A 10,854-nucleotide genomic window follows, 5' to 3' on the forward strand; every position below is an offset into this window, starting at 1 on the left:
CTACTATATATATATATATATATATATATATATATATATATATATATATATATATATATATATTTTCTTTTATAAATATTACAACAAGGCCTTACGTTGCAGAATATGACGCCATCGAAACACATTAGAATAAAAAGTCCAACGAAACCATCACCTACAAAAGTTGGCAAGTAAGTTGTTTTTTTCCATTAAATTCTTTTTTAAGCTTTCTTTTTGACCTTAATGAATTACGAGAAAATTTAATATCCTAGCTTTCTAATGTTGTCTAATAAGATTGGAACATATCGGTGTTTTTTTTCTTTTTGGCAGTCGACGCATATTCATGTTTTCATATGATTTGATCTGCGTGCGACAACACTGGATGGTTTTATGTTGTTTCTAATCTTCTAGTTTTATCTAGTTAGCGCTTGTTCCCTTGGAGTTTTATGAAAAGTCGAGCAGAAGGGATGCAAGAATTTAACTGTATTTTAATAACACTGTGCTATTAGTAATTTGTTAGTGGAAATAGTTTTTTTTCAGGAAGAAAAAGTATTCCGCTGGTGCACAGGCCGACAAATGTGATTTGACTGAGAATTCGAAGTGAATTTCTCTTTTAAACTTTAGAGTAATTCAGTCATGCTATAACGTCTGAATTAATGATTTAACTTATTTCACAGAACTTCTCAAAGTTTTGAATTATTCTGATAATCATTTGTAATATTTTGATTATTTTTTGCAGAACATTTATGAAATGTGGTGAACGGCGCATCAGTGCAACTCCATCACAAACCAGTGCTGTGTATCCCGTGAGCAGTAGTCCAGTGTCGGTTTATTGTTCAACGGATGAATTGTCCTCTGGAAGACGAACACCGTATGAAAAATTATCGGAAGCGTCAGATTCAGGAATGATGGAAAATCCGTTATATATATTACCGAAAAATTTTTCACCTCGTGATCGAGCATCGACATCTGCATCTCGGATTTTCTTCAGGTAAATTTTGTCCCAACTGTGAAACAGTCGGCAAGCCAGTCAAGAGTGAGTTAAAATAGTTCAGAAGATGATATGGTGGATGGCGCAGGTAACTCCTATGAATGATAAAACTTAAGCAATTAGTAAAAGCGCTGTTCTGTGGTTTTTTTTTTTTCTTTCACTCTGTCCATAAATCATTTCTTTCAGCGGAACTACTCAGCGTACCTCTAAAAGTCCTTCTTTCTTTACTTCGTTAGATGATCGACTTAGTAGCAGTGGTTTGAGTACAATTGAAAATCTTTCGTATAAACCACCGAATGAAATGAAAGTTTCACGCAGTACCATGACACAGAGTAAGTTTTGTGTTGTTTGAATTATATTTGAGCAGAGGCCTTTCATGAAAGAAACTGTACCTTAAATGAATTAGATTTGCTAACTTGAATCCTAACTTGAATTTGTCATGAAATATTCAGTATCTGCTATTCTTATTATTGAGATCGCACATTAGGTTCAGTTTAGGTGTTCACTGTTATTTTTCAAAGTGTCAGCTGAAACATTGTATATCTCCTTTTTGTGACCATGATAAATGTTAATGGTATACACTGCAAAGCTGTCAGTAGCAAGTCTGATCAGTTTTAAAAATGTAATTTTTTTATTCTAAGAAATTTGTTTCCTTATTCATATATAAAAAACATCGTTTTTAGTAACCTTAGATAGTCCCGTTGAAGGAGGCTTAGATATGGATACTACAAAGCGTTCGTTGAATTCACTTAATAGTGAAAGTGGTTTGTTTCCAATTTGTATTTCCTGACTTAGAATTTTTTTCAAGCATTTATTCTATAATCCTTTATACAGATTAGCTATGTAGCTGTACATATATATAAATAACACAACACTAAATATATTAATGCATTTCAAAAGAGATGATTTTTCTAAGTCCGCTTGAAAGGAAATCAAAAATTCTGACTTTTTTTTTCAAATTTTTTCTTCAGTTTTTTTCTCCAATTTTTTTTTCAGCTTCATTCTGTGAAGACTCATCATTGTTCGCAGATCTATCATTACAAGATGCAGCATTGAATGTTAACGATTTATATGTACCTATGTCGACAGTAGAGCAAAATGTGGTATGTTTTTTTAACTAAAATACCCTTGATATCATACTGGAATTAATGCCGTTCAATGAAATCGTATATCCTAGCTCCATTGTTCGAGAATTAGATTGATTTTAAGGTCCAGAATTATTCTAGAACTGCCAATACCAATAAAAGAGTTAAAATATCTGTACAGAATAGCCCACCAGAATTAAAATTAACCTTAATTAATGTGTCAACTTAGCATAACTTGCAACTTAGCATAACTTGCATAACTTGCAAATCGAATGCTACTTCTTTTATAGTCAAGTATATCTCCGCGATTTCTTGATCAATGTAACGATCAAAAAGAAACTTTTATCCACGGTGATGCCGTTCATTATATCTCTGAAAGGTGAGGTTTATAGGCACTTTTGGAATCCAATAAAAAACATTTTCAATGAAATGTCATTTCTTTTGGTCTGTATTCACCAAGAACTTTACAATGATTTAGAAAGTGATATACGACATAATAGAAAGTGCGAAATGAGATGATTACTTGTCCGATACGATGTAATTTATCGAATTTGCACTGACAAGTATATTTCCTTCTTTAGTTTAATATTTAATTAGATTAAATCAGTATTGCAGTGCACAGGTCGGGTGTGAGTATCCACCTGAGATACACGCACCAATCCTACCCAGAACATCCGTAGGGTATCAACCACAAAGGCCGTATACGTTGGATCTCACTTCGCCACCTACTCCAGCTGAAAGTGGGATAAGCACTGCAGGAAGTTCTTATCGTAGTTTTTCCAGTACCGACCAAGGACCACAAGATCATGCTCCACCTCCTGTGGATATCGGTGCGATTTCATTTTCACGAAATCACATTGTCATCTCTGCTTACATCGGGTTCATTTGATTAGAAAACATCATCTATTTAAGTAGAGTCGAATATTTCGTTTAAGAGCTTGCACAGATTTGTTTAAATGCATTCAGTGACTGAAATATTAGCAAGATGTCAGTTATGGATATGGAATTTTATGAAAATTTTCGATTCTCGTGAAAAAGTTCCCGCATAATATAAAGTATTCGTTAGTTTTCAGTTTCACGTCTGGCCCCGCCAATACCACCACGAAATAATGCAAGGCGTCCTGAAGATGAAACTACGGCATTGCAACGTCAACGATTAAGTCCCGTTTCGCAATCACCTTAAAGGTTAATGTTGATAATAGGTTGGGAGCGGAATTGCATGTGCATCTTCGATTTTCATCGTCAACCTCCAGTGATGCTAAAGCTTATTTTCTGTTTCCTTTTTTCGTTCGTTTGTTTATAAATATTAACCAATTTGTTGTGTAATTTGTCATTCTAAGTCATTCCTTGTTGTGCTCTAATGTATGGAATATTTTCCCATGGAGAAGAGACAAATAGTCCATTCTTTTTTCTCTTATTTCTCGCTCATAGAAATTGGGAAGTTTTAACTGAGCCATAAATTGCGAGTCATTCACTGCAGTTTCCCTCTCGAACGATATTGATTACTTGAGACCTTTACATGCATATGTAGCGCTTTACTTTTTACTAGTGCAACTTTTTTATTTGTTTTCATCAGTGTCTGTCGCTTCTTCATTTCTGTCTAACTTTGTAACTAATTAAATCCGGTTTTTCAGATGAAAAGTTTTTTAATTGATCTGTAAATTGAAATTTATTCAACTTGTAGGTATTTCAGATAATCGTGATTATTCCGGTTATAATAAAATAATTGTAATGAGGTATCTTAGTGAGCCTTAATTATCATTCTAGCTCTCTTTTATTTGTACCTCCGAAATGTTAAGATTTGAAAAAAAAGAAAAAATTGTGACAAAAGTACATCAGAATAGGGGACAAAAAATAATGTCTGGCGCGGTTGCATACCTTATTCTTTTGATATATCTTCACGGGGAATATTTCTTTAAATATTCGATTATATCAATCATTTTCGAAATATAAATTACGTGTTTCAGATACTAGGTGCTAGTTAGGATGCATTTAAAACATGGTAAAATTCTTAGTTAATCTAATAAAGGTGATACCAATTTATTAGTTTATTAATTTGGGAGCATCAGCTATCATTATCCGACAAACTTCCTTCCGTATTCGTTTATTTGCCAAGAAACAATGATTCAATTCAGATATTCATTTATCTACCCATGTTTAGTGCACTTTAATACACGCTTCATATGTAGCTATTTCAGGTCATTTTTGCTTTAGGATTCAGAACGAAGCTTCATTTCCGCTATAAATGGGTATAATCTTGGGTAAGAAATGGGCAAATTTTATCCTTCCTCTTGTAATGCAAAGCTGACGCCGAAAGCTTTTGTTTAACAATCCGGATCTTTTCTGACGAAGAAAGCAATCTGAGCTATCCGGAATGTCATTTACCAGATAATACTTACTGCACAATATTGTACGACAATATTGTGCAGTAAGATTTTTACAAATAAATTAACGACTTATTTGTCAATCAGTGCCAAGCAGTGTGCAACGATTATCATTTCTTTTGTTGCTGTTTGCTTCTTTTTTTTTCTTTTTTTGCTGTCTAATGTGTGTCACGAAATATTTTGTAATTAAAAAAGAAAACTGATTGATCATTTTATGGTACACAACCATACTTATTAATGCAATATTATGCAGTATGACTTTTACAAAATAAATTTTAAAATACCAAAGTTCCTATTACCTGTTTTATCATTCTTTTTCAAATGGTAATCAAACCATATTCCATATCTCTAACGATGTCTTATCAAAAACTCACATAAGGAGATCATAGCATATCGCATATCTCTAAAATAGAAGATTTTAAGCTGATAAGATTTTAGCTACAACAACAAATATTCACATTCTTTTTGATGTTTTCAAAGTTGTTGCTCTCCTCCCTTTCCATGAAACATTATCATTAGTCCAACTAATTATTATCACTGATTTATCATGATAATCATTAGATTATCATTAGTGATGTCAATGATTATCATTAGCATTGATATACAATCAAATAATTGAATGCTACAAAATATATTCATAGCATGCTTGGAATCGTGAATACGATCCTGAATATGGTTAACAGATGCAGGTATGCGTGATGATCGTCAAATGTTCAAGTTACTGTACGTGATGATCACTTATCTCAACTTACATATATTTTGAATTATGTAATTCCATTGAAGTATAGTGCGAAACATTTTTTTTATTGACGGGATTAAACATGGTTTAGTAATAATTGTATCACTTAAACTTTATACTGTTCGTTATTATTTATAATTTTTTGCTTACAATGCCATCATCTTCCATATGATTTTTGCGCAAATTTGATTTGAAACTAATTTTTTTTAGCCTTTCAAGATAAAAAGAAGAATGAATAGTATAAACGTTATCTGTCCCAATTCTCGTCGTTGTGTGGTTAAAGTAACACCATCAACTCAACTTCATAAAGTTTGCTTCATAGTAATTTTGTCGAAAGTTATAATTATTAACTTCTTAATTAGTAGCTAAAATAGATTCATATTTTTGATAGGAATTAGGGCAATATGTTGCAATCTGCTTTGTCATAACATTTTCCAATTAGTTTTAACTTTTCATGGCGGGAAAAGGAAGTTAGGAGGTGAAACTAATTCTCGTTTCTTTATTCATTAATGTTCGTATTTATCATGGGTCTTATGCAAATTTTAGCTATTTTCTAGATTAATTGTCACATTGCTGATGTGCAATTTAGCATATTTTTCTTTTCAGTTTTACTGTTAAAGATTTCTTCAGATTTTGGAGGAAGCTTGTCTGAAGCAAGGGTTCGATATATCGAAGCATCAGTTAAAGCATCAGAATCATATACTAGATTTGGCGTTACCGCTTCGCCTCACTGGTTTGCCTAATAATGCTACCGTGGAGATGGTGCAAAGTATCGATGTTGGTAGTGGAATTCCAGTACGGATTCATATTGCCCTACAGGTATGAGTACTTGAGTTCATGCAATTATCGATTAATTTATGAGATTATTGGATGATTATTGTATTTGTTATAGGGAAATATATATATACATATATATATATATATATATATATATATACATGTATAAGATTTCGTCCTTCATGTATCACAATATCTAGTACTTGGGTATGCAGTATTATGAGTATTGGATTTTCGGTGCTATTCTATATAAGATACAGCCTAGTCTCAGTTTTTCAAAACATGAATCTTCCGCTCAATTTTAACCCATTTTTTTGTTATACAGTCGATGAAAAAATCACATATGAAGTTACTTAACTTCGAAGTGATTAGAATAGTCTAAAGTAAGCTAAGGTTTGCCTAGCATTTTAGATTAATAGTTTTATATTTAACATCTTTGTTTTTGTGTATAATATCACTATTGGCTTGATAGGGGTAGTTCATTTACAGATAATGTAAAGTGCTGACAGGTTACGAAAAACAATTCTAAATTAAAGCTATTTTTAAAATTTTAGCTTCCGGATGGGTCTCGTTTCATGGGAGAATTTTCAAATAAAGCAAACCTATTGGACGTTTTGAATGAATTCTCTCGAAAATCAGCTCAGGAGTTGGTAAAATGTACCAGTGGTCAAGTACCGTGTTGTGCCTATATGAATAAAGAGGTTTGTTTGTGGTATATGACTGTTGAGTATCGAACAGTATTAGTAAACTTAGTATTGATATTTGACCCTCTTGGAATATATAAATTTAATTAAGCAACATCTTTATTGTTGTTTAAACGGAGTCCGATACCACAGACTTTTTTTCCTTCTCTTTGATTTGAATCCTGCTATTGATTCAAACTTCTGGTTGATGTCAAACTAGTAGAATCCCGTAACTTCACATGTCCTTACTTACATGGTAAAGTTTTGACGTTATGTTATTTCACTTATCTGTGGTTTTTAATTATGTTAGTTCATATTTTATAGTACCGCGGGGAAGCAGAACTTAAGTTGACGACATTGGAAGCAATGGGAATAACAGGTGGACGCTCTTTGATCAGGTACCTCGTTATTTCATCGTAAACTCTCACCTTTCTGAATCCACTGGTGCAGGTTTTCTAATTGTTTTAGCTAAATTTGGTAACGCTACTTGAATTAGTATCCTTTTCTCCCACCGTAGGGAGGATAGGATATTAAGGCAACCTAAATCATGCATTTGTTACTGGAACTTGAACTATAATTGGATCAGTATGTTCCGATTTCGAGAGTTTAGCTGGTGTAGAAATTTTCAGGTATTTCGCGATGAATATGTCACAGGATGAAATATCGAGGCTCGAAAATCGCCTTGCTGAAGAATCTGAGCGAAGGAAAAAGTTGGAAAAAGTATATGAAACAAGGAAAACGGAAAATGAACTGCGGTTACAGATAGAAAATGAAAGGGAAGAGGTATTACTTTGCAGAAATAAAATTTTTGTTTTACTGACAATGTCGATTAAATTGTTTGATAAAAAAGGGATTATCTGAAATCGTAAAGAAAGCCAATTATATTTAAACATATGCTTGAAAGCATTAAGAAAAATTTCGTTTATGCCTTCAGCGATTAGTGCTTAAACTGAGAATTCATTATAAGGAAAAGTGCCACTTATAAAATTATTAAGTGAATCATTGCTGCAATCTATCCTATTCATGTTCATCGTAAAAGCTTAGAAAAATTGAGCTGTTTATCTGCTAGTTGTGCACACCTTTCGATGTATACATTAACTTGTAATTTTCTTATATTATACAATTTTATTTGTAATTCCGTTTGCTTAAACAATTCCCTAACATAAAGCATGTATTTAAGTGAAGTTTTTATGTTCGTCTTTATTTCTACAATCTTTTCTTGATTCTAAATAATTATTCTTTATCTCTTCTCATTATAGCCTATTGTTTTTCTGCAGTAAAAATATATCTAAAAATTGGAATAACGCATTTATCAGCGCATTCATGGAGAACTATGCATTTTTTTTTAGATTTTTGAACGCGAACTTAGAGAGAAACGTGAAACGGAGGCAGCTTATTTGTTAAAGCATGATCAAGAAACTAGGAGGTAAGGTGCTTAAATCTTCAATCACTTTTCCTCCCTTCCGCTCCCTCCTCCTCCTCTAAAAAAAAAAAAAAAAAAAGAAAGATTGCATCATCTTCCGTTCTTGATTATCAGTAATAGCGCTTGTTAGTACCAAAATATTTTAATCTGACCATTAATATTGCTTACAGAAACCTTGAAAATACACTTCATACTATGCCACTATTATCGGGAAATCTAACTCTAAATGCAAGTGAACATGTTGCTGTATCTGAAAGGCATCCTCAAGCTTCATCACGCCTCAATCAGCTGCAGTCTCTCCTTAATCAAGTATTTCCTATTTACTTCACATGCGAACATTTAATACTGTTGAATTCCTGAAGATCGAACGCTATGTGTTCAGTGTGTGAAAAAATCTTCATTTCCTGAAAATTAACAAATGAGTTGATGTAATTGATTTTGATCGTAGCTTCATCTAATTATCTTTCTAAACCTGTTCTGTTTAGTCCATTCGCTTTTTAAAATTTTATTGCGCCATTGACAAGACTATTTTAGGCTTGTCTCTTTTGAAATACTAGAACTCTTTTATCATACATCCAATTTATCAGTTTCCATATTTATGGGCCCTATTCCCATTCCTATCGAATGAATAAAGCACTAAAATAAGAAGTTAGTGAGAAATCGCTCACAAGAAATAAGCGAAAAATGCTTCAGACCTTGCCGGTGTGTATTTAATGCACTGCAGGTAAATACCAGTTTAGCCACGAATACGGCTGATTCTCTCGCTGAACAGCTTATTGATGAAGATGGCAGAATACATATTAGTGATTTACAGACAGCAGCGCGGACACAGAATGATCATCAAAGTGTAAGTTTTTGATTTTCACTTTTTGTTAAAAAAAAATTCACTTTGGAGTACATCGCATTTTCTCGTTGTTAATTCTATCCATTTAAGCTTATTTGCCTGCCGTTTGACTGATTTTAATTGGCTTTTTGCAAATAAATAAATAACCGTAAAATTGCATGATGAAGATAAAAGTTATAGCAACATATTTGTCCGAGTAATCTCGCAACAATAACAATGAAAATATTCGATTTCTTCACTCTTTTATTGAGAAATGTTACAGAGTAATGTTTGCAACTCTATTACGTCCTCTTCCGAAGTGTCATATTTAACTGTTGGAAAATGTAATCGCATGCCCGTTATCATTAGACAAGATTTGGAATCGAGTGAAAATGTAAGAGATGCAATCGGAATGCGAGATGATATTGATGATCAGTTTTTCGAACTTACTGTCAACGATATACGCAGTATTCGTCGGGATCTCAGAACAGAGGCGTTTGTTTTTTAGTTTTAAATAAATAAAATTAGTAGGCCATACCATATGTTTAGTGGTGATACTGGTGCAAGGAATATCTTAGTTTAAATATAGTTTCAATGGAGTATCGTTATGTTGTAATATGTTTTAAAGCAACAAGAGTTGATAAATCACTGTAAAAGAACTAAAATTTGTGATGACTGGGTGGAATTAATGATTGTTGGTAGTTGATGAGAAAACAGAAACTGTTAATTGACATCGACACCGAATACTGTTTTATTTTTTGATAAACTTCTCAGTGTACTATAAAATTAAGTATAAAAAATACTGGTAGATGTAGTTGAGCTAAAACCAGTGTTATTTTACAAGAATTAGCGTCAATTAAATTGTGTTAGATTTCTTATACATTTCGAAGAGTGAATGTATGAATTCATTTTAATGAGTAAATTTTCAGAGATATACAAGAGCAAAGAGCTTTCCTACCGAAATCATATATCAATGCAAAGAATACGCGTCTAAAAGAAGAAAGTTACAAGCATACGGTGGTACGATTCAATTGTATTGATAAGACGATTATACAAGCTCAGTTCATCTCACGAGAACCTGGTTATTTTTATAATTGCTAATATATATTTGAAATTTCACAACAAAATTGGATCTTGCGTCATATTTAGCTAACGATGCATTTTTTCCTGTCAATGGTTGAAAGTTTTTATATCCATGTTGGTATTCTTGTGTTTTTTATAGCGTTTCATTTCCAAAATTGTCATCAACTAAAATAAATAAATATAATCTGCCTTTCAGTCTCGAGATTATTTGAGTTTGTAACAGAAAATTTAAAAAATCCAATGATAAAGTTCGATCTCTGTCTTGCAAATCAAAGGCTTCCGTCAACCACTTCGAAAAATTTAATTGAAGTTGGTGTTGCTCCGAAATCTTCGCTGTATATACGATTTTATTCACCGGAAAATACATTTGGTAATTTCTCTTTGCATTTCACATGGTCTAATGCAATCTCAGTAAAAAAATTCAATTTTTAGGTAGCTGTTGTGAGTGATATCAATAGGTACGGTAGCCAATCTTCATTATGATCAAAAATTTTATCTGAAACCATTCATTTTCTTTGCATTTATCTCATCTACGGTGCTTAATAAGTTAATGAAGCAACATAACAGTGCTATTGGTCAGCAATCTTTATATGGTCGTTTCAAAGAAATTGTTATTATAGTTGTCAAATTAAATTGTTATACTTTCTGTCTACTGATGGTTTGATGTAGCACATAGCATTGTATGAAAAAATTTTTTAAAACTTTCTTCACCAAAAAAGGATTCTGAATATCTTTGTTTTTTTTCAGCTGCTCATTTTGTGCAGGATAAATTTTGTGAAGTTCCCATGCCTGAAGCTGATGAGCTAAGCCGCGAGTGGTATGTTTTGTCATGACTGTTTGGGAGTAAGTCTGATTTACTTTTTCATAGAATTATTGTCTTTGATTCC

The 10,854-nt window shown here is 32.5% G+C and overlaps 2 protein-coding genes across 2 annotated transcripts in view; both read left to right on the plus strand.

Moving 5' to 3' along the window:
- Positions 1 to 96: 96 nt before the first annotated feature.
- LOAG_09238 (hypothetical protein) lies at positions 97 to 3,508 on the plus strand. Its single transcript, XM_003144766.2, has 9 exons — positions 97 to 170; positions 520 to 579; positions 719 to 970; positions 1,157 to 1,302; positions 1,654 to 1,734; positions 1,967 to 2,073; positions 2,346 to 2,434; positions 2,671 to 2,885; positions 3,129 to 3,508. Exons 1-9 carry the CDS (start codon positions 106 to 108, stop codon positions 3,236 to 3,238), a joined length of 1,125 nt encoding a protein of 374 aa, XP_003144814.1. The 5' UTR covers positions 97 to 105; the 3' UTR covers positions 3,239 to 3,508.
- A 1,570-nt stretch (positions 3,509 to 5,078) lies between these two features.
- Positions 5,079 to 10,854, plus strand: part of LOAG_18273 (hypothetical protein) — a 7,011-nt gene continuing 1,235 nt past the window's right edge. The window contains exons 1-13 of the mRNA XM_020450936.1: positions 5,079 to 5,162; positions 5,389 to 5,487; positions 5,809 to 5,997; positions 6,510 to 6,656; positions 6,963 to 7,036; positions 7,268 to 7,421; positions 7,988 to 8,064; positions 8,232 to 8,370; positions 8,786 to 8,908; positions 9,168 to 9,379; positions 9,814 to 9,965; positions 10,164 to 10,337; positions 10,715 to 10,784. Coding sequence (XP_020305330.1) covers positions 5,410 to 5,487; positions 5,809 to 5,997; positions 6,510 to 6,656; positions 6,963 to 7,036; positions 7,268 to 7,421; positions 7,988 to 8,064; positions 8,232 to 8,370; positions 8,786 to 8,908; positions 9,168 to 9,379; positions 9,814 to 9,965; positions 10,164 to 10,337; positions 10,715 to 10,784 — 1,589 coding nt within the window. The 5' untranslated portion in view covers positions 5,079 to 5,162; positions 5,389 to 5,409. The remainder of the gene's footprint in view (positions 5,163 to 5,388; positions 5,488 to 5,808; positions 5,998 to 6,509; positions 6,657 to 6,962; positions 7,037 to 7,267; positions 7,422 to 7,987; positions 8,065 to 8,231; positions 8,371 to 8,785; positions 8,909 to 9,167; positions 9,380 to 9,813; positions 9,966 to 10,163; positions 10,338 to 10,714; positions 10,785 to 10,854) is intronic.

Source organism: Loa loa (genome assembly GCF_000183805.2).
Source record: "Loa loa unplaced genomic scaffold supercont3.245, whole genome shotgun sequence".
Lineage (NCBI taxonomy): Eukaryota > Metazoa > Nematoda > Chromadorea > Rhabditida > Onchocercidae > Loa > Loa loa.

Excerpts from the sequence above, each read along its gene's own strand:
- LOAG_09238 (XM_003144766.2), top strand. The coding sequence starts at position 106 with ATGACGCCATCGAAACACATTAGAATAAAAAGTCCAACGAAACCATCA. Across the intron at positions 1,735-1,966 it reads TTCACTTAATAGTGAAAGTG|CTTCATTCTGTGAAGACTCA; the intron begins GTTTGTTTCCAA and ends TTTTTTTTTCAG. Across the intron at positions 2,074-2,345 it reads CGACAGTAGAGCAAAATGTG|TCAAGTATATCTCCGCGATT; the intron begins GTATGTTTTTTT and ends CTTCTTTTATAG.